The sequence below is a fragment of the Hemiscyllium ocellatum genome, chromosome 10, assembly GCF_020745735.1.
Source record: "Hemiscyllium ocellatum isolate sHemOce1 chromosome 10, sHemOce1.pat.X.cur, whole genome shotgun sequence".
Classification (NCBI taxonomy): Eukaryota; Metazoa; Chordata; class Chondrichthyes; order Orectolobiformes; family Hemiscylliidae; genus Hemiscyllium; species Hemiscyllium ocellatum.
The window spans coordinates 16,575,787-16,599,927 of record NC_083410.1 but is presented as its reverse complement, the minus strand read 5'-3'; the positions used below and the strand labels follow the sequence as shown (position 1 = coordinate 16,599,927).

At 41.1% G+C, this 24,141-nt stretch overlaps 1 protein-coding gene across 3 annotated transcripts in view; it reads right to left on the bottom strand.

Moving 5' to 3' along the window:
• Positions 1-24,141, bottom strand: part of cnsta (consortin, connexin sorting protein a) — a 91,334-nt gene that overhangs the window by 40,764 nt on the left and 26,429 nt on the right. For all 3 annotated transcript variants that reach the window (XM_060830812.1, XM_060830810.1, XM_060830811.1), the window contains 4 exons: positions 18,876-19,075; positions 17,153-17,183; positions 11,369-11,455; positions 6,450-6,558 (listed from right to left, as the gene is read on the bottom strand). In XM_060830812.1, coding sequence (XP_060686795.1) covers positions 6,450-6,558; positions 11,369-11,455; positions 17,153-17,183; positions 18,876-19,075 — 427 coding nt within the window. The remainder of the gene's footprint in view (positions 1-6,449; positions 6,559-11,368; positions 11,456-17,152; positions 17,184-18,875; positions 19,076-24,141) is intronic.

The following is a 24,141-nucleotide window of genomic DNA, read 5'->3' as shown; positions in this document are numbered from 1 at the left end:
CAGAGAAAGAACTCCCCATCTCTGTCTTAAACAGACAACCCCTTATTCTGAGATTATATCCTCTGCTCTAAATCTTTCCGGCAGGAGGAAACAAACTCTCTGCATCTACTCTGACAAGCCCCCAAGAAAATCCTTTATGCTTCAATTAGGTCCCCACTCGTTCTTAGAAACTCCAATGAGAACAGGCTCCACTTATTCAGCCTGCCCTCCTATGAAAATCCCTCTAAACCTAGGATCAACCTTTGTCTGAACTGCCAAAAGTGCCAGTATATCTTCTCTTATCTAAGAGGACCAGTACTCCAGCTACGGCTGATGAGTGCCTTTAATAGTTTTAGCAAGACATCTCTCTATGTGAAAGCATCATTCTATTTGAAACAAAGAAACATGGAAAATAGGAGATCATTCAGCCCTTTGAGCCTGCTGCACCATTCATTATGATTACCCAACACAATAGCCTATGTCCGATTTCCCCCCACTTATCCTTTGGTACATTTAGCCCTCAGTGCTACATCAACTCCTTTTCAAAATCATTCAGTGTTTTAACCCTGTTTTCTGTGGTAGCAAATTCCACTCACCACTCACTGAATGAAGAAACTTCTCATCTTGGTCCTAAATAGTTTACACCATTTCCTTATAGACTTTGACCCCAGGTTTTGGACTTGCCCACTATCAAGAATATCTTTTCTGCATTTACCCTGTCTAGTGTTGTTAGGATTTTATAGGTTTCTATAAGATCCCCTCTCATTCTTCTCAACTCCAGCTAATATAATCCTAAACAATTCAACTCTTCTCAGATGAAATTCCTGCTATCCCAGGTTTCAATCTGGTAAACAGGCACTGGTGAGGCCATAGTTGAAGTTTTGAATGCAGTTTTGGTCACCCTGTCTGAGGAAGGATGTATTTATTATAGAGGGGATACAGTTAAGTTTTACCAAATTGATTGGATGAGTTGGGAATGGGATGCTCTTTGGAGGGTTGGTGTGGACTTAATGGGTTGCTCCTACACTGTAGGGATTCTAACGATTCTATGAATGTTTGATGCATTCCCTCTATAGCAAGAGCATACTTCCTCAGATCAGGAAACCAAAATGGTGCACAATATTTCAGGTATTATCTCATCAAAGGCTAACATAGAATTTGCCTTCTTGACTGGCTGCTGCACCTGCGTACTTCTTCAGTGACTGGTGTACAAGGAAACCAGAGCGTTGTTACAATTCCTTTCTAAAGTCATAGACATTCAGATAATAACCTGCCTTTTTGCTTTTACTGCCAAAATAGATAACCTTACATTTATCCGCATTTACCACGTCTACCATAAATTTGCCCACTCACTCAGCTTGTTAAAATCACAATGAAACATTTCTGCATCCTTCTCACAACTCACCCAGCCAGCTTTATGTCATCTGCAAATTTGGATATGTTACAAATAATCCCTTCATCTGAATCATCAATAGATATTGTGAATAGCTAGGATTCAAGTAATGATCACTGCCTGCCATTTGGAAAAAGACCCATTTATTCTCAGCTATTTTGCATGGCATACTGTTTTGAACAGTGACAGGAGGGAGCAATGTGGGAAGTTTTCATTTGTTTCTACACATTTGTCTCTTTGGGGATTTCAACTGCACAATTTGTGGAGGAACACAGAATGAATGAAAACAACCTCAATGTCAGTGTTAAACTATACACGCCTAGATGCAAGATAGTGCTCTCATTTTCACAAAGTAACAGTGAATGCTGCCAGCGCTGCTACCATTACAAATCACAAATTCCAAGCCAACATATGCTAAGTATCACCAGTTCACAACTCCAAACAAAAGGCAAACATGTTGTCTTATATTTTGTAAAAACCAATCTTCAAGCTTGTGTCTAGCCTAGCTTTGGATGTGTGGCTTGGAAATATTTCTTTCACTCAACATTCTTTACTTCTTTATGAATTTATATTTCAGTTAAATCTATTTTTCTCACTGTCCTTTGTCTGCATTTTTCTTGTTTAGGTCATCTGTTTTCCATTCTTCTTTTTATAGCCTGCTAGTCACGCTTCTTTTTGTATGATTTTGATTCCATTTTTATCCTCCTCTAAATTGCTTCTAAACCTCACGCTGACTCATCCTGTCTTTCCTGTAAAAGCAAATGCAGCAGATGGAAGAAGGGTAAGGAGGTGAACCTAAACGACATAATAACATCCAAATTATGAAACAAGTGATTAGTGGTAAAATTCGAGAAAGCTGCATGCTGCTCAAATATCTAGTTCATAACTCTTTAAAGCCTACTAATCAAATATGAAAACACAAGTGATGTCATAACTAAATATTTAGGTCACATCTATTTTTATGGCTAATCAGCAAACAGTCTCTAACTGAAGAGAATAATTTTCTATTAGCGAGACCCAAAAGTATGGATACCACAAGAATAGCTCGAAATAAAAAAAGGTCTCACTCACAATATTCCAATTAAGAGAACATTTCTTTTTACCTACGTTTGCATATTGCTTGAATACTTATTTGAAGGACAAGCTTAGGTGGGAAAAACAGTACATGTCAGTTATTGATATCTTCAGAACTGCAAAGGTTAGTTCACACTCACAAACAAGATGCACATCCATTGTTTCAGCTTGTTCCTGCCCAACAGAACTTATTTGTTTCTACCTTGACTCTATTTTCTCTCATAAGCCGTTCATCAGAATTGAAGCTTGAGGCCAAAGGGGGCTGAGAGATAAATGGGGAAGGTAGCTGGGAATACGATAGGTAGATGAAGGTTGGGATGAAGGTGATAGGTCAGAGAGGAGTGTGGAGCAGATAGGTGGGAAGGATTGACAGGTAAGAAGGCGGTTCAGAGTTAGAAGTTTAGTTCTGGGATAAGTTGGGGGTGAGCGGGGGGGGTGGGGGAAGAGTTGGGGAAAATGAGGAAACTAGTGAAATCCACATTGATCCCAAGTGGTTGGAGGGTTGCAAGGCAGAAGATGAGACATTCTTCCTTGAGAGGTCAGGTGGCTAGGATTTGGCAGTGGAGGAGGTCCAGGACTAACACGTCCTTGGCAGAGGGGGAATTAAAGTGTTCAGCCACAGAGCAGTGGGGTTGTTTAGTGCATGTGTTCCAGAGATGTTCTCTGAAACGTTCTGCAAGTTGACGTCCTGTCTCACCAAAGTACCAGAGACTACATTAGGAGCAACAGACACAGTGGATGACGTGTGGGAAGTACAGGTAAATTTCTGTCTGATGTGTAAGGATCTTTTGGAACTTTATATGAAAGTAAAGGCGGGGGTGGGAAGGAGTGGTGAGGGGAGTAATGGCCACAGGCTTCTTGCGGTAGCAGGGCAAGTTGTCAGGAGTGGAGGGGAGGGGGTGGACCTAACAAGGGAGTCGCGGAGGGAATGGTCTCTCTAGAAAGCATATAGGGGTGGGAATGAAATCCCTGTTGGTGGGGTCTGTTTGTAGGTGGCAGAAATGGAGATGGAGAGGTCCAGGAAGGGGAGGGAGATGTCAGAGATGGTCCTGGTGAAAATTAGATCAGGGTGGAAGGTGTTAGTGAAGTTGTTGAACTGTTCATCCTCCTCTTGGGAACATGAGTTGGTGCTGATGGTCATCGATGTAGCAGAGGTAAAGGTAGGGAATGGTGCCGGTGGAAGATGGACTGTTCCAGGTACCAGACAGAGGCAGGCACAGTTGGGGCCCATGTGGGTGCCCAGGAGGACCAATTCACCACGGAACATCCCAGATGGCCTCCTTCATCAAAGACCGCAATTTCCCCTCCAACGTGGTCTCCTCCACTTCCTGCACCTCCGCTCTTGAACCTCACACCTCCAACTGCAATAAAGACAGAATCCCTATGGATTCCACCCCATCAACCGCCAGAAACATTGCATCATCCTCCGCCAATTCCACCACCTACAAACAGACCCCACCACCAGGGAGACATTTCCATCTCCACCCATATCTGCGTTCCAGAGAGACCATTTCCTCCACGATTCCCTTTTAGGTCTACGCTCCACAACAACCCATTCTCCACTCCTGGAACCTTCCCCTACTACCACAAGTGGTGCAAACCCTGCGACCAGACCTACCCACTTACCTAAGTCCAAGGCGCCAAAGGATCCTTCTACATCTGAAGAGCTTACCTGTACTTCCATACGCGGCTAAAAATGTGTTGCTGGAAAAGCGCAGCAGGTCAGGCAGCATCCAAGGAACAGGAGATTCGACGTTTTGGGCATAAGACCTTCTTCAGGAATGAGGAAAGTGTGCCCAGCAGGCTACTGAGTCTGCTGTTCTCAAGGTGGTCTCCTCTACATTGGGGAGATAGGACACCAACTTGCGGAACACTTCAGAGAACCTCTCTGGGACACACACACTTAACAACCCCATCATCCTGTACCAAACACTTGAACTCCTCCGGGCACTCCGCCAAGGACATGTAAGTCCTGGGCTTCCTCCACTGCCAAACCCTAACCACCCGACGCCTGGAGGAAGAATGCCTCATCTTCTGCCTTGGAACCCTCCAACCACATGGGATCAATGTGGATTTCACCAGTTTCCTCATTTCCCCATCTCCCATCTTATCCCAGATCCAACCTTCCAACTCGCACTGTCTTTTTGAACTGTCCTACCTGTCCATCTTTCTTCCCACTTATCCGCTCCACCCTTCTCCCTGACCTATTACCTTCACCTCCACTTTCATCTACCAATTGTATTCCCAGCTATCTTCCCTCCAGCCCCACCCCCCCTCCCATTTATCTCTCAGCCCCTTGGGCCACAGACCTCATTCCTGACGAAGGACTTATGCTCAAAACGTCGATTCTCCTGTTCCTCAGATGCTGCCTGACCAGCTGTGCTTTTCCAGCACCACACTCTTCAACTCTAATCTCCAGTCCTCATTTTCTTCTATTTTCTCTCCCCTTGTCTTGTCTCTTCCCACTTATATCCACAAAGTGCCTGATGCTTTACATCAGTTTCAAAATTTCTAGTTTACCAGTAGCAGCTACCCCCTCTTCACATGCAAGATGGTCTGAGGACTCTCCATTTCTTCCCTAAACAGTACTCATCCACACCACCCTCCTCTGCCTAGTCAAGCTCGTCCTCACTTTGAACAACTTCTCCTTTAACTCCTCTCACTTTCTTCAGATCAAAGGTATGGCCATGGATATCCACATTAGCTCCAGTTATGGCTGTGTCTTTGCAGGACATTCTTTGTTCCAGCCTGACTCAGGTTCCTCCCCCCAACATTTCTTCAGTACATCGATGAAAAAAAAATCAGTGCTGCTTCCCTCTCTTGTCCAAAATTGGAAAATTCATCAAATTTATCCACCCTGCTCTTATATTCATCTAGTCCATCTCTAACTCCTCTCTTCCGTTCCTTGATATCTTTGTTTTCATTTCTGGGGATAAGCTGACCACCAACATCCATTACAAACCCACTGACTCAGTTACCTTGACTCACATGCTGTTTCCTGTAAGAAGGTAAAAACAATCACTGCAGATTCCTGATGAAGGGCTTTTGCCCGAAACGTCGATTTTCCTGCTCCTCGGATGCTGTCTGAACTGCTGTGCTTTTCCAGCACCACTCTACTGCATTTTCCTGTAAGAACTCCATTCTTCCAGGTTCTCCAACTCTGGCTCATCTGTTCTGATGATGCCATCTTCTGCAGGAGCCTCAGAAATGTTAATTTGTTTCCCTGGCAGAGGATTCCCTGCCAGCATGATTGATAGGTCCCTCAGTCACGTCTGACCCATTTCCCGCACTCTGTGTTCATGCCTTCTTTCCTCTCCCACAACAATCATAGGGATTGCCTGTTCTTACTTTCTATCTTATCAGTTTTCACATCTAAAGGATCATAAGCCACCATTTCTCCCAACTCCAGCAGGATGCCACCAGCATATCCCTCTCATATTCTCCTCACCTCCCTCATCAGCATTCCACAGAGACTTATCTTTAGGAACACTGCTCAACTCCTCCTCCACTCCCAACACTTCATGATATCCCCACCCCACAGCACCACCCCATGCAATAATGGAAGCAGCAACACTTGCCCATTTATATTCTCACTATCGAAGCTGCCAGGTACACCTTTCAGCTGAAGGAGGAATTTACTGATTCTTCATTCAATCTAATCTTGTATTTTCTGCTCACAATGTGGTCTCCCCCACCTGCAGACTGGACGACCACTTTGCTGAATACCTAAGACTTATCCATAAAAATGACCTGGAATTTCCAGTTGTCTACCATTTCAGTGTTCTAATGCCAAAGTTTTTGTCTCAGGTCGACTGTGGTGTTCCTGAGAAGCTCAAATGCAAGGTTTGCTCAATCGCTTTGCTCACTGCAATTAAATTAGCACTTTCCAGAGTTAATTCTTTGGACCATGCCAATTTCTAGAAAAAAGGTAAAAACTACAAAATTGCACTATTGAAACATTAAATCTACATATCGTGATGACAATCACAAATAGCGAACTTACCTAGAGTGTGATGCACAGAATTCTGAGAGCTTCACTATTTTGTCATCTAAAGCTTTAACAGACCTCCCTTCTGTCACCTCCTTTGCGATTGCTGCCTTCTGTTTCACTTCTGCAAGAAACAAAAAGTCAGCCGTACAGCAACATATTGCAATCAAAATTAATGCATCAAAACTTTGGCTGTTAAAATTATCAACAAAAGCTTAATAAAATGGGAATCAAATTCATCAGCTTTGCAACCAGGTCATATTTTAAAGGTACGCAATCCCATGTATCCCTACTTCACTATGACAGCAGTTAGATTTTGTTGAACATGAGTTTCAAATGAATGCTTTTCTCAGAAGACATGCATATGTATACTATAATGATTTTTAGTCATTGGTTCTTCCACGTTCAACTGCTTTCACATTCTTTGCTCACCCAGGAATTGATAGCAACATTAAATCACAAAGGTAAGAAGTGAGTTCTAATAAAAGAACATATGACGATGATGATGAAGAACGACCAAACTAAAATATCACCACAAATTGGAAAAATAGGGAATCACATGAAAATAAACAGTAGGGTCACGTTTATACCACTGGAAATACTATGGGGTTGATCACTAGAAAAAACGTTTTTTTTTGCAAACAGGATCCATGAACTCCTGAGAGACTCAGTGAAACTAATCCTTTCTACTTCAGACAAATCAGAATGAAAAGAAACCCAACGGCTTTGCTATGATTTTCATTGAAATTCTCAATTTAGGACTGCATATATTACAACATTCCCATTTGTATAGTACGTCCCACAGTACATGAAGTCTCAAAACACCAAAATCTGAAAAGCTGAGAAAAATACAGAGCAGGCAAGGATATAGGCTTGTAATGAACATCAAAACATTATGAACAATTTTTTTGAATTCATTTGTGGGACTACGACGTCGTTGGCTAGCCAGCATTGATGGCCACCTAACTGCCTAGACAGCCTTGTTGCTGACTTAAACTGTCTAGGCAAAGTCAAAAATTAAGAAACTGTGTCTGGATATTCTCACTAATAATGCTTTGAAAGTATTCAATCCAAAGCACACAAATTTGGGCAGGAGTAGGCCATTCAGCCCTTTTAGCCTACTCTGCCATTCAAGATGAACATGGATGATTTAATTGTGACCAAATCCACAATCCTGCTTACTCTTGATAACCTTTCACCCCTTGCTTAACAAAAATCTCTATGTAACAATCTCATTCAAACTGACAATTTGAACAGTAGTTCCCTACACTTTAATTTTGTTCCACATGTAGGTGATGTTTTTAACTGCTCACTGTATCCTTCAACAAGGAAGGCCCAGCATAGAAACACACATTTGGCTCAACAGGTCTAACTCTGTCTGTATGCTCCACATGAACCTATTTAATCTAATATAATTTAGTTTTCTAAAATATATCTACACTAGTCATCTCTACTTAGTAGCGAGTGAAAAGTTCTGACAATCTCTGAAATTACACATTTCAACTGTATTCGTTACTGGATTACTATATTTCTTGCCAACAGTTTTGGCCTCCCTCACAAGTGGGAACATATTCTCTATGTTTTGTTAAAAGGTCACAGACCTGATATATGAATTCTGTTTGTTCACAAACTTTCCCTGACTAATTATCGGATTCGATTTGTTTCAGACGTATGTCAGATTTAACATTTCAATTTTATCTTTAACTTTTCATGGTTTTCATAGGAAAGAGGCAACTGGACCTGTTTCACCTATCCCAGTATGTACAGCCCCTGTATTTGGGGCAGCATGGTGGGCCAGTGGTTAGCACAGCTGCCTTTCAGTGCCAGGGACATGGGTTCAATTCCAGCCCCAGGCAACTGTCTCTGCATGGGTTTCCTCCTGGTGCTCTGGCTTCGCCCCACAATCCAAAGATGTGCTCGTTAGGTGGCTTGGCTGTGCTAAAAAAAATGCCCATAGTGTTCAGGGATGTGTAAATTAGATGCATTAGTCAGGGTAAATATAGTGTAGGGGAATGGGTATGGGTGAGTTACTCTTCAGAGGGTCAGTTGGACCTGTGGGGCCGAATGACTTGTTTCCACACTGTAGATTTTGTATGGATTCTATGATTCTGATATCATTCTTGGAAAACTTTTCATCTTTCAAATGCTAACATACAAATTGGCCATTCTGCCACTTAAACGTCCTTCCCCCAATTGATAAGATCAGGGCTGATCTAATTGTAGCCTCAAATCCACATTCTCATCCATCTTTAACAACCCTTGTTAGTTACAGTATAACTATTTTCTAAGTACTCAAAACATAATCTGTTGTCATATAAAATAGCAGCCAGAATTGTGCATATTGGGGTCAAACTCAGTTTCTATGTTATTAAACTTAACTTCTCTATTATTTCATCAGATCACACAATGAGACAGTTCAGAAAGAAATCCCACTCTGAATGCCAGCTCTTCAAGAGGGCTGTTTAAATTATTCCCACTCCCTGCTTTTTCCTCAAAACCAACATTTTGTTTTCCTGTATTAGGTGTGTACACTTCATAACAATGGTCCTGGTGGAATCTTCTAACCAAATAGGTCAATGCTGACAGTTCTCAAAGACATAAATCTCCTGGAATTCAGGCATGAAATGATTTGAATATTCTTGCAACACAAACAGTTTCCCTCTATTTAATTTCATGAGAAGCAAAATAGTTATTTGCTGCATCTACAACAATACTTTCAACTATACAATAGCAAATACAGGGAGTCTTTTTACTTAATCTTTGCACAACATTCATCTGGGGTACCATCACTGAAATGAGTAAAAGGAAATCAAGACTATAAAAAATAAAACCAATGGAATGAGGCTGCCAGAGGAAGTGGTGGAGGCTGGTACAATTGCAACATTTAAGAGGCATTTGGGTGGGTATATGAATAGGAGGAATTTGGAGGGATATGGGCATGTTGCTGGCAAGTGGGACTAGATTGGGTTGGGATATCTGGTCAGCATGGACGGGTTGGACCGAAGGGTCTGTTTCCATGCTGTACATCTCTATGACTATGACTAAAACTAAATTGTTCAATGTTGAAACCCAATCCAAAATTTAAAAATACTGAACCGTTAGAGATTTGTTGCTGACAGATATTTGAATTGCAAAGAATATTGAAAACAAAGGGCTGAATTTTATCAAAAATGGGCTTTCAATTTCAGGCACTTACACAGGGGCATTTTCTCCATGAGTTTGAGTGAATTCTCTCACACAATTCCTTGTTGTTCAGTTCATTATGTATGAACCACACTTCTGTGGTGTCACTGCTGTGCGATCGTGCAGTTATTAGTTATTACCCACTGTGATTTTGAGGTATATTTGCCACTGACACTATACTTATTAACCGCAAATCGCCTTTCATTCACGCACACAGTGAGAGGGAAATGATACAGTAAAGCCTCCAAAAGGCACAGGTGAAATTTTCATCAGAAATATAAATCACATTTTTAAAATGCATTGCTACTTTCCAATATGGCCTGTCTGATTAACTGTAGTTGCCACTGCAGCTAAGAGAACACAGGAGAATAGAGTTGAGAAACATATTACTAGATTAGAACCTTGTGTAAGAGACTTCCTCTGTTTCCCCAATATTCTGTGTTCTGTAACACTTTGTCGCTCTTCAGGATTGACTGTAGCCCAGATACAGAACTAGTGACTGCCTCAAGCCGCTGGCTGACCGTGTCAAAGCCTGGATTGAGACTGGAAGCTGCTCTGGTCTAAAGGTGGCAGTACCCCCTGACTAACAACAGTATCTCTTTCCTTGACTGAGAACTACTCCCTTTAGACTTAAGAAATGGCTTTTGGTTGAAGTACAGGCAAAGTGTTTGCTGTGTAAGCTCTGGGCTCATGTTGCAGGTGTGACAGTAAAGTAGGACCGTGCTGTACAGCAACATGTTCATGCCCTTACCTGAGCACTGTTAAACCATAAGATATTGGAGGAGGACTAGGCTATTTAGCCCATTGAGTCTGTATCATCACTGGATCATGATGTTTCTCAACTCCGTTCTCTTTGATTAATCAAGAATCTATCTCAGTCTTATAGACACTCAATGACTTGGCCTCCATAGACTTCTGCAGTAATGAGTTCCACAGATTCACCATCCTCTGGATGAAGGAATTCCTCCCCCTCACAGTTATGGATGACAGTGACAAACTGCCTGGTTTTGCGCATATGCTAAAAGGCAAAACAAGACAAAAGTACTGCGAACCTGTCAGTTCTAAATAAGTTGGCAAAGTGCAAATAAACAAAGCAAGGTAGAGATACCCTCACAAACAAATAGGTGAAGAATGAAAAAGTGCTCTGAAAGCAACGATGAGCTCCAAGATACATCCTGTTCCAATGCAGGAGATGCATTCCCGTCTCTGTACACACCTTGGCCTGGCAGCAGCATTATAATGAAAGGCATTGACTTATTCCGAAGTCTAGTGATGAAATGGAAAATTGTATTCTAACTAAGTGGGAGATGTGCTGTGACAATATGCCGAGGGGCTGATCTGTGTCCAATGCCAACCTCTGTAGATGGGGGAATGCAGATGGTTGCTACCCACAAAATGTGCTGGGAGATGCTGGGGACTGTTGGCTAAGATAGAGGCACAGAAGAGCAAGCAACAAGCTGCAGTGGCAGGTACCCATTGTCTTTCATGTTAGGAAACATCATCTAGTTTCTCTTTGCTGCTTGGGAGAAAAGTAAATTGCATTTAAAAGAGGTCAGAATAGGTAATGATAACGTTGCTAATGCCTGCCAGTAGGCATCTTGCCACTCACTAGCAAGATGTTCATCTTGATGTTAAAACCTTGTATGCAAAATCAGACCTTTGTACCCCCTTGATATTGAGAATCTCTCAGACTGGAAAAAATCAGCCTATAGTTCACGTATTCACTATGGATATGTATATTCTGTACATACCCCAGCCCTCCTGAATAGCAGTAAGGTTTGCCAGAAATTTTTGATGGTACAGCTTTTCCAGCTGAATGAACTGTATTGCTTTTTCATCTGGATGTACAGTAAAGGAAAATCATACAGCTTATCTAACTCCAAAACACCACTAGTTCATTTTAAAAGCAAAGTACATATATAAAACAAAATACACCTAATGGCAGAGGCATTTTGAGGTGTTACCACAAATGTTATTTTTGGAAGGAAATGTTGATGGTGGGCAACATGGATCATTTTTCGATGTTATACAAAAAGTAAAAGAAATTTACTTCAAATGTCAATGTTTGGTAACAAAATTTAAAGTAATATGTTTTATGATAATTAGCTATGGCAACTCATGAGCAAATGTGTCCAATTTGGAAGTGGTCAGGTTCCTGTCTTAGTGCTGTTCCATTTCTCGACAGTGGAGGTGTCATCAAGCCTTGAGCAACTGCAGTGTATGCTATAATTCATATCCACAGCAGCCACAGAACACTAATGGTGGAACAAGTTGATATATAGTCCTATGCTAGGGGCACCAGTTAAAGAATTAAATAGGAGGAGGTTCCATGAGCATTCCCATTACCAATGGCTGAGAACCTAAGCAGTCCAGTGCAAGCAACAAAGCTGAAACATTCCAATCCACCTTCAGCCACAAGTACCAATTAAGTTCATCTCCGCCTCCTCCAGAGGTCACCACCATCAGAATCCTAAACCACTCCTCGTATGACAACCTCGTCATCCCAGAATGATTCTTGTAAATCTCTTCTGGGCACCATCCAATGCTAGCACATCCACCCTTAGACCTGGGGCATAAAACTGCATACAGCATTCCAAATGCAATCTGGCCAGAGCCTCAACGGTACATTTATGCTCTTGCATTTCTACCCCTCTTGAAATCAATGCTAACATTGTATTTGCTATCAGAACTGACAAACGAACCTGCATGTTAAACTTAAGAGAATCCTGAACTCAGGCTCCTAAGTCCCTTGGTGCTTCAGATTTCCAAAGGTTTTCCCTGTCTAGAAAATAATCTATACTTCTATTCTTCCTACCAAACTGCATAACCTCACACTTTCCCACATTGTATTCTATTTGCCATTTATTTGCCCACTCTCCTAGCCTGTCCAAGTCCTCTGCAACCTCCCCATTTCCTCAACACTATCTATCATTCTACCTTTGCGTCATCTGAAAATCTAGCAACAATGCCCTCAGCTTCTTTGTTCAGATAATTAACGTAAATGTATAGTTGTGGGCCCAACACAGCCCCAGGCAGAACTCCACTAATCATCGGCTGTGATCCTGAAAAAAAACAAGTTTATCCCTACCTTAGCCTTCTGCCAGTCAGCCTGTCCTCTATCCACTCCAGTACCTTGCCCCGAACACCATGGGCTCCTATCTTACTTAGCAGCCTGGTATCTTGTCAAAGGCCTTCTGGAAATCCAAACAGATCATGTCCATTAGCTTTCCTCAATCTAACCTGTTCATTATCTCCTCAAAGAATTGTGACACATTTGTTAGGCATGATCTCCCAAAGCAGTGCAGAGTCAGCCCTATTTTACCATGCAATCTTCCAAGTACTCTGCAACTCATCCTTAATAGTGAACTCTAAAATCTTCCTAATGATAGAGGTCAGGCTAACCGGCCTACATTTTCCTGTCTCTGCCTCCCTCCATTCTTAAACAGGGGCGTTGCATAAGCCAATTTCCAATCGTCTCAAACCATCACTAGTACTTCTACTATCTCCTCCGCTATGTCCTTCAGAACTCTTAGTCCAACTGGTCTGTGTAATTTATCCACCTTCAGTCCATTTAGCTTCCCAAGCATGTTTCCTTAGTGATGACCTTTACACTTACCATTTCTGCCTTGACGCTCTTTAAAGGTCTGGTATGCTGCTGCTGTCTTCCACAAATGCTGACGTAACTGATGCAAAGTACCATTCTGAGTTCAGTTCAGTTCATTCCTCTGCCATTTCTTTGTTCCCCATTAATATTTCTCTGGCCTCATTTTCAAGCAGTCCAATGCCCCCTTATGCCTCTCTCTGACCTTTTAGAGGTCTGAAAGCCAGCTCCTGCACTCATCTATTATAATACTAGCTAGCATACTCACATTTCATCTCCTTTCCCAGTTATTACTCTTTTTTAAAAAAGTTATCCTCTCTGGGTTTTTAAAAGGCTTCCCACGAACATTCATCACATCGTATGCCTTTACTTCTGTTTTTATGCTATCCCTGATTTCCCTTGTCAACCATGGTTACCTCATCTTTCCTTTAGCATGTTTCTTCTTCACTGGGAAGAATTTCTGCTGTGCTTCCCTTTCCCAGGAACTCCTGCCATTGCTGCTCCACTATCCTCCCTGCTCGGTTCCCCTTTCAATCAACTCTGGTTAGCTCCTCCCTCATTTCCTTGCAGTTATTTTACTCAATTATAATACAGTTACATCCGATTCCAGCTTCTCACTCTCAAACCACAGGGTGAATTTTATCACATTATGGTCACTGCCCCTAGGGGTTCCTTAAACATACTAACCAAGTCATCTAATCATTACATATCACCAAATTCAGAATTGCCTGCTCCTTGGTAGACTCTACCACAAGTTGCTCCAAAAATCTATCTGTAAACATTCCACAATTTCTTTTTCTTCAGATCCACTTGATTTTCCCAGTCCACCTGGATAATGAAGTCTCCTTGATCATGACAGAAAAAGTACATAAGAAAGGCACTATATCTTGATTTATTTTTTGCCTCACAGTGTGACTTTTTAAATAAAAAATTAATGGTATGAGGATATCACTGGCGAGATCAGAATTAATTGCCCATCCCTAAAAGTCCCAGAGAGCAGTTTAGAGTCAATCACATTACTATGGTCTGGAGTCACATGTAAGCCACACCAGGCAAGGATGGCAGATTTCCTTCCCTAAAGGACAGTAGTGAACCAGATGCATTTTCCAACAATTAACAATAGAGTCATGGTGTAAATTAAATTCTTAATTCCACCACCTGCCATGGCAGGATTCAAACCTAGGTCCCCAGAACATTACTGGGGTCTCAGGATTGACAGTCCTGTAATAAAATCACTAGGCCATCACCTCCCCAGATGACAACTGTTAACAGACCTTATGAACAACTCTCATCAGGATCTTTTTCCCTTTGGTTAGATACCTCTGCTAAGCCTTCCCCCTTTAACTTTTTCCATAATTTCCCACCCAACTGAACTTATCCTCCCCGTGTTTAGTTTAAAGCCCTATCCATTGGCCTAGTTATGCAATTCACCAGGGCTCTAGTTCCAGTACAATTCAGGTGGAGCTCAGCACAGCAGAACAGCTGCCTCAGATTTACAAGGATATTGCCAGGGTTGGGGGATTTGAGCTATAGAGAGGGGTTGAATGGGCTAGGGCTGTTTTCCCTGGAGCATCATAGGCTGAGGGGTGACTTTTGAGATTTTTAAAATCATGACGGCATGGATGGGTTGGACCGAAGGGTCTGTTTCCATGCTGTACATCTCTATGACTCGATGAGGGAGCATGGAAAGGGTAAACAGACAAGGTATTTTCCCTGGGGTAGGGGAGTCCAGAACTAGAGGACATAGGTTTAGGGTGAGAGGAAAAAAATATAAGAGACACCAAAGGGGCAACTTTTTCACACAGAGGCTGATGAGTGTGAGGAATGGGCTGCCAGAGGAAGTGGAGGAGGCTAATACAATTGCAGCATTTAAAAGGCATCGATGGGTATATGGATAGGAAGGGTTTGGAGGGATATGGGCCAGGTACTGGCAGGTGAGACTAGATTGGGTTGGGATATCTGGACCAAAGTTGGACCAAAGGGTCTGTTGCCATGCTGTCCATCTCTATGATTCTGCTATGTCTGTCCCAAGACTCCAATACCAATCTATCTTTGAACCATCCATTCATTTCTTTAATCTTGCTGATTCTGGGCCAATTTCTTTTGTGGCTCAGGTAGTAAGCTGGAGATCATCACCTTTTTGGTCCGGTTTTGTATTTTAACCCCTAGCTACTCATATTCCCTCAGCAAAACCTCTTTCCTCTTTACACCTATATTCTTGTATATATACCCTCGATACATTATATATACAGCTGGAGTAGTGGGTACAGTCATGGACGCCACATTATAGAAAATGCATTGGAGAGCACGCAGAAGCAATTTACAAGAATAATTCTGGGGTGAAAAGTGCCAATTACGAGGACAGACTGAAGTCGAGACTAGTCTCTTTGGTGAAGAGGATGATAACAGGAGATCTGATAGTGGCTTTCAAAACTTGATAGAGTAAGTAGGGTAAAAATGTTCCTGCTTGTAAAAGGATCAAGATCTAGAGGACACAGACGTAAAGTGATTTGCAAAAGGAGCAAATATGAGAGAGAAAATATTCACACTATGAGTAGTGAACTTTGAGCGTGGAATGCATTGCCTGGAATTGTGGAGGAGACAAGTTCAATTGGAGTACTTAAGAGGATGTTGGATGATCATGGATAATTATTTCAAGTGAAATAGAAATAGTAGGAATAAACGTGCAAAGGGGGAAATGGGGAAAGGCACAAATTAGCAGTAGGTAATGATAATCATTTAAAGAGCTGTTGCAACAATGACGAACCAAATGACCTCTTCCTGCACAATACACTTCTGTGGTTCTGTGATCACATCCTTTATTCTTCCATTTTCCCCAATACTTAAAGTTAACAGATCTGTATTTCCTTGGTATTTTTCTCACTGTCTTTATAAATAAAGGACTGACATTTGGTTGCTTCCAATACACAGGAATAACTCTGAATGCACAGAAGTTTGCAAGCTGATTACCAACATAGTGATGATCTCTAAAACCAATTCATTCAACATTGTTGGATGCAGAATATCAGATCTCAGGAAATTACCACTTTCAGCCCCATTTATTTCTACCGTTCTTATTAATACTAAATTTCTTTCAAATCCTCATTCGCCCATATCATTTAGATCTCTAATGCTTGAAGATATTTTGCATCTCCCTCAGTGAAAATAGACACAAGGTAATCAAACTTCTCTTCCATTCCTCTATAATCCCATTATAAATTTTTATGGCTTTGTCTGTAATGGACATAACATTCATTTTAGCCAAACATTTCCATTTTTTCCCCAATCCTGACTTGGAACTTTTACATCCTTCATTGGAATGCAGTGGTTACAATGACTCACAATCACTTTCCCAAAGCAGTTAAAGATAGGCAACAAATACAGGTCTTGTCAGAAATACAAAGATTCAAAAATCAAAAAGAAATCAAGTAAATTGCCTTACCCTACGCAGCATAGAATTTCCAGAATGCTACTGCAACCATATCACACTTCTGTTGCAAGCATTTAGATGATACAGAGATTGTGAGAAATCAAGAAATGAGCTACATGCGGAGTACCGGAGTCTTTACATTCCTTATAGCCAAGATGTGGATATCGCTGGTCAAGTTTCAGTAGAGCCAATCTCTGCGAAACTGGATTAATAAAGCAGGAGAAACTATGCAAATCTGCTTCTTCCAGGTAAACTTGGGCTTCAAGTGGTTGGGAGGAAAACAAATTTGGTTCCCAATACTGACAATTATATATGCACTTTCAACAAGATTAAATTGATATAGAATGAGGACAAGGTAAGGTTCACTTATGATGGTCCCCACTGGTGTCTTGCAATGTTTTTCAGATCTAGATTTACACAAACTGCCACTTGCATCAGTTACATAAGGGTAAATAAAATCAATTGCAAGGAGTCATGAATTGCTTGAAAAGTTGAAAAGGATACATTCTTCTTCATCAAAATAGATCTCGGCAATCTGAAATTAAGAAAATAATATCCATGGTGACAGATTGCCACAATTTTGTCCTGTACATAAGCAACTGGTTATAACATGTTACACTGCATGGACCTGTCTTAAAGTCACCTCAGCATAGTTAAACACTGCAGTGAATTACAATGATTAAATAGATTGAAAATCTATTGCTTTTTTAAAAAAAATGTACAACCACAGAAAAGTTGCAAAGAAATAAAAAATCAGGAGAAATTCATTATTTAGACATTTCTTATTCTGATTCAGAAGATAGCTTCAATTAAGTTAGTACATCATTAATAACTTAGCATCGAGCATTAAAATGATATGTCAGTGCAGCTTTCAAGAGATTTCAGATACTTGTGTCCCTCAACTGAAAAGACCTATAATTGTTGAATTATCTTCACATCTTTTTAAAACAAGGGTCTAATCCTTGCAAATTTCCTGTCTTCTGCTGCCACCAGTCTTGAGAAAATTGAAAGAAAGTTGCCAATGCCTCTGCAACTTCTGCTGTCATATCCTTCAAAATTCTTAGATGCATCTCACATGGTCCACTGCCTTACCAACTTTAAATACCAACAGCTTATCCAATATCACATCCTCATCAATTTTAAACCCTTCTGGTGATTGAGTTCCCTCCTCTGTTACCATAGCAGCATCCAACTCGTTGGTACAAACAAACATAAAGTACTCATTTAACTCCTCCTGTCTGTATATTTAGGTGGGGGTGGAAGAATCATCAGGAGACAAGCTGAAACCAAGGGCTGTGTATGCATGGGTTTTTCAGCTGGCAACAAGTAGCTGATTGGTCTGGGGAATGGTGACCTGTTATCAGACAAAGACCATCTGCCTATGAAGAACTGTCTGATTGGCTCCCAGGTAGCTAACCAGCTCATGGGTCAGAAGCCATCAGATCTCTGGAAAGGAAAGAGCAGTACATTCTATAATTTAAAAACAAAATACCTCAAGGGTGAAGAAAGCTTGTTTAATTTCCCTCACCAGATGTTAAAAGCTGTGGGTTCTATCCAAAAAGTCAAAGACATTCTAAGCGTGAACCAGTCACCCCATGCCTCTGCAAGCAAAAATCCCTGGAGAATGAGGATCAATGAGTCTGTATGTGGGAAGTTTAAAGGGTGGGTGTTGAGTGATATGTCACACAGAATCACATGAGTATTATGGCACAAAATGAGGCCATTTGACCAATTCATGCATGCACTAGTTCATTAAGTGAGCATCATTACCTAGTGACAAAACCTTCTCTGATTTAAGTAGTAATGTGGGATTTTAAATGTTTATTGGAAACATGAAAACAGCTAAAGTATTGATGACATTCTCATTCAGAAGACAGAAAATTTAATACTTAATATTGAAACAATGTTGCTGCTAGAGTAACTACAAATGAATAAGGAGCTTTGGATTCAGAGAAACAAAATTAATGACAATTTCTTTTTTCTTATTCAGCACTGATGCCATGGAGAAGCATTTCACATTGTTCAATAGCATGTATTTTTCTTTAATACATTATATTTCAACCATAAATACTTCTTTAGACTTGCCTTTCATTTTCAGAAACTTAAGCTGTAATATTTTAATTGAGTGAGTGAATCTGTCTACATCTATCAGGAAATTATTTTTATTCAAAATCTACTCAGAGGGAGGGGTGGTGGTGGTTTTGGAGAAAGTTAGAACTGATTGTACCTGATGAAGATAATATGGCAGTCTATAGGAATCATTTAACTCTGTTTCTCTCTGAACGGAGCTCAGCAGAGTCTGAAGAAGTCTTTTCCTGTCGACTTGCTGACAGTTTACTTCTAGTTGAGAACTTCTGTCATACAAAACTGTGTTCAGTGATCTACATAAAAACTCTGAAGAGTTGTCTGTGGTTTCCTCTGAGGCTCCTGTAAACCCACAAGAAGACGTTGACTTGAAATATATAATTCAAGTAAATGAAAATACAAAAGCTTAGTACACACAAATGGAAAACAACACCATTTAGAAATTATGCTCAACTGTAGATATGACATTAGCACACTCTTCACCTTTGGGATTTGAGCTCAAGCTTTTGTGAACCAGTCACCCTGTGTCTCCTGGAGAATGAGGATCAGAGAGAGAGCTAGGGGGAGAGGGATTCTAAAGGGCACGTGTGTGATGTCACATAATTAAAATATAATTACTGTCTCACCCTAAATCAGACTATTCACAAATTTGATATTGTATTTCTCTCACAGATAAACTTATGGTCATACACTCACACCACTAAAACTGTCTACCTCATTGAATTGCATCCCAACCTCACTTCTTCCTCGCAGAAAACCTCACCTTTGGCCTTTGCCAGCTCTCAACTTGACTATTGCAGCTGAGATAAAATTGCCATAGGTCCAGGGGACCACAAGGTGGTTCTTTCATTGGAGGCACAAAACTGATGGCGAGTTTAACCTGACAGTCACCATGCTTCAGGTGAGGGGAAGAGGCTGAGAAGGCAGGCCCTTCATGGTGACCTCAATCAGTGTTTTGAACCAGTGCTGTTTGACATCCCTCTGTATTGTGAACCAGCTGTCCAGCCAACTGAACTAACACCTTATGATGACTATTACAACATAATCATAGCTAGTCTCATCCCACACACACACACACACACACACACAGACACACACACACACAGACACACACACACACACACACACACAAACATCAGCTCATCCAACAATGCTAACAATATTCAAGCTCACACCTAGACTTGTTCAAACACTGTTGCTATTCTCACTGACCTCTACTGGCTCATAGTTGAGCAATACTTGAGATTTAAAGTACTCATCTTGTTCACAAATCTCTGCAAAACGTCAACACTCCATAACTCTACAGAGTTCTCCAGACCTGGAGCATGGAGGAGGGTTGATCTTATAGAAGTTTATAAAATCATGAGGGACATGGATAGACTTAATAGACAAGGTCTTTTCCCAGAGTAGGGGAGTGCAAAACTAGACAGCGTAAGTTTAAGGTGAGATTTAAAACGGACCGAATGGGCAACTTTTTCACACAGTGCTGTGTGTACAGAATGAACTGCCAGAGGAAGTGATAGAGGTGGGTAGAATTACAACATTATTCCCGATGAAGGGCTTTTGCCCGAAACGCCGATTTCACTGCACCTTGGATGCTGCCTGAACTGCAGTGTTCTGCCAGCACCACTAATCCAGAACATCTATTTGGCACCTGGGATATGAATAAGAAAGGTTTAGAGGGGCCAAATGCTGGTATATGGGACTAGATTAACGTAGAATGTTTGGTTGGTATGGATGAGTTGGACGGAAGGGTCTGTATCCATGCTGTACAACTCGAAGACAATGACTTTATGACCAAGAAATCCTCAAATCCGACCATCACCAATTTTAAACATTTTACTTTAAGGTGTCACAGTCCTAAAACTCTAGAATTTCTTCCCTGAATATCTTTATTCATCTAAAAATGCTTTTCCTGTGCTTACTTCTATGAATTTTTGGTCATTTACCTTAATAGATATGTGGCTCGGTATTATATATTCATAACACTCCTGTGAAGCACTTCGGAACATTTCATGATAAATTTCATGATAAAGGTATTACCAAGATAAGTGGAGGAACAACTGCAGAAAGACTTGGACAGGCTAAAAAAGTAAACAAAGAAGTGGCAGACGGAAAAAAATGTGGGAAATTGTGAGGTTATGCACTTCGGTCAGAAGAATTGAGGTGTAGATTATTTTCTAAATAGGGAAAGGCTTTGAAAGTCTGAAGCACAAAGGAACTCTGGACCCTTGTTCAGGATTCTCTTGAGGTTAATATGCAGGTTCATTTGGCAGTCAGGAAGTCATTTGTAAAGTTAGCATTCACTTTAGAATGACTAGAATACGAGAGCAGGGATGTACTATTGAGGCTGTATAAAGCTCTGGAATATTGAACAGGTTTGGATTCCATATCTAAGGAAGGATGCGCTGGCACTGGAAGGGTCCAGAGGAGATTTACAAAGGAGGTTTACAACAGTGATCACAAGAATGAATGGCTTGTCATAGGAGGAGCAGTTGAGGACTCTAGGTTTGTAAACAATGAAGGTTAGAATGGTGAAGGGGGATCTCACTGAAATTTACAGAATAATGAAACACCTGGATAGAGTGGGTGTGGAAAAGACATTTTCATTAGTAGAAGAGACTAGAATGCAAGGGCATAGCCTTGTGAGTGAAAGAACAACTGTAAAGAAGTGGGATAAGGATGATTTTAGCCAAAGGGCAGTGAATCTGTGGAACTCACTGTCGCAGAAGGCTGTGGAGGATAAGTCATTGAGCATCTTTGAGACGGAGATAAATAGGTTCTTGATTAGTAAAGGGATCAAGGGTAACAGGGAGAAGACAGGTGAATGGGATTTAAAAAACACATCAGCCATGATCAAATGGCAGGGCAAACTCGACAGGTCGAATGGCCGAATTATGGTCCTACATTTTATGGTCTTATTACAAAAATGCAAGTTTTGTGCAAAAGAGATCAATACACCAGTTTGTTCTTCACTTTTCCTTTTACTCCAAAAAGAAAATTACCATCCCATTTCAAGTAAACTAATTTGTGCATTGGCTCCTTGCTAGTTATGGTCACCTTCAAGGAGCTCATTCAAATATCCAACCTTTATCCAAGAGAAAGGAATTGAATGTTTACTGGTTATTTGATTGCTAAGAGTATCATAGCTCAGCAAGATCCTCTATTTTGCTCAGGTCCACACTACAGACAGAAATCAAGAGCAACATCCTTGATTCAGAAATCTAGAACCCAACAATCACTTGACTAATATGTAAAAAACTAACTTGTATTATTACCTTTTCTAACCATACATTGTTGCAAAGCATTTCATGGTAAGTTAGGTACTTTTGAAGTCACTGTTGTAAGCTAAGAAACATGGCATCCAATTTGCACACTGTGCTAATGAGCAGATTTTAGAAAAAGTTTGATGTTGATTGAGGGATAAATATTGGCCAGAATACCAGGGATAGATAACATCCTTGTACTTCTTTAAAATTGAGCTGTAGGATCTTTTGTTTCCATTTGAGGTGGTAGAAAGGAGCCTTGGTTAATTTTTTTTCTTTTATGGGATGAAGGTGTCACTGGCTGGACTGCATTTTTTGCCCATCCCTCTGGGTTAAGAGTCAATCACATGGCTACGGATCTGGAGTCACATGTCGGCCAGATCATGTAAGGATGACAGTTTTCTTACCTAAAGGACATTAGTAAACCAGGTGGGTTTTTCTAACAATTAATTAATGGTCATCATTAATGTCACATTCAGAGGTACCATCTCTAACACTACAGTACTGGACTGTCAACCTTGGTGTTTTGTGGTGAGGTCCGACTGTGGGACTTGAATTCACAACATGCTGACTCACAGGTGATAATGCGGTCATGGTCCTGGATTAAACTTGGGGTCCTCTGGGCTGAATAATATTAAACAACTTGGTCTCTGGGCAACGTTTACCCTCTATCAAAAAGTTGAATAAAGCAACTTGCAACATAGAGTGAATCACATGCTTTAAAATGCTGTTTAAATATTATGTAAAGAATTCAAAGTTTGTGAGAAGATTTGTAGCTCGGGTGCTCGTTGTTGTGGTTCTGTTCGCCGAGCTGGGAATTTGTGTTGCAGATGTTTCGTCCCCTGTCTAGATGACATCTTCAGTACTTGGGAGACTCCTGTGAAGCGCTTCTGTGATCTTTCCTCCAGCATTTGGAGTGGTTTGAATCTGTCGCTTCCTGTTGTCAGTTCCAGCTGTCCGCTGCAGTGGTCGATATATTGGGTCCAGGTCGATGTGCTTATTGATTGAATCTGTGGATGAGTGCCATGCCTCTAGGAATTCCCTGGCTGTTCTCTGTTTAGCTTGTCCTATAATAGTAGTGTTGTCCCAGTCGAACTCATGTTGCTTGTCATCTGTGTGTGTGGTTACTAAGGATAGCTGGTCGTGCCGTTTCATGGCTAGTTGGTGTACATGGATGCAGCTCGTTAGCTGTCTTCCTGTTTGTCCTATGTAGTGTTTTGTGCAGATTTTGTACACTACATTGGTTTTGCTCATACTGGGTATTGGGTCTTTTGTTCTGGTGAGTTGTTGTCTGTGAGTGACTGTTGGTTTGTGTGCTGTTATGAGTCCTGCTGTTATGCTGTTAGGTTGTGGTCATAGTAGTCTGGCTGTCAGTTTGGAAATGCTCTTGATGTATGGTAACGTGGCTACTCCTTTGGGTTGCGGCATGTCCTCGTTCCGTTGTCTACATCCAAAAGCAGACTACATCCAAAAAGCGCAACTAATTGCAGATAGCAACACCTACCAAAAAAAGGGAGTTTGACCCCACGCCACAGCTCACCAATAGAATAAACAACACACTGAGGATCCTACAAAAAAACAGACAGATAACCAGGTTTGACCTACAAAGAATGAAACCTGAAAGCAACAACAACCCCAGATTCTATGGACTACCTAAAGTGCACAAACCAGACATCCCACTCAGACCCATAGTATCACTACCAGGGACACCATCACACAAACTGTCTAAAGAACTACAGCAGAAACTGAAACACCTGATCAGCGGATCCAGACACTCTATAAAGTCAGCACAGGAATTCTTGGACATCATCAGAAATATACACGTAGACAAGGAAGAAACCATGGTCTCATTCGATGTAACAGCACTGTTCACCTCTATCGACAAAACCCTAGCCAGAGAAACAATAGCCAATCTGCTGGACATATAGAACAAACAACAGGACATTGAACCTATCAACAAAGACGGCATACTCAAACTACTGGACCTGTGCCTCATAACACACTTCACATTCAACAACCAAATATATGAACAAATCAACGGCACACCCATGGGCTCACCCATCTCTGGACTCATAGCAGAAACAATAATGTAAAGATTAGAACAAACAGTCTTACCGCAAATTCAACCCAAACTCTGGGTCA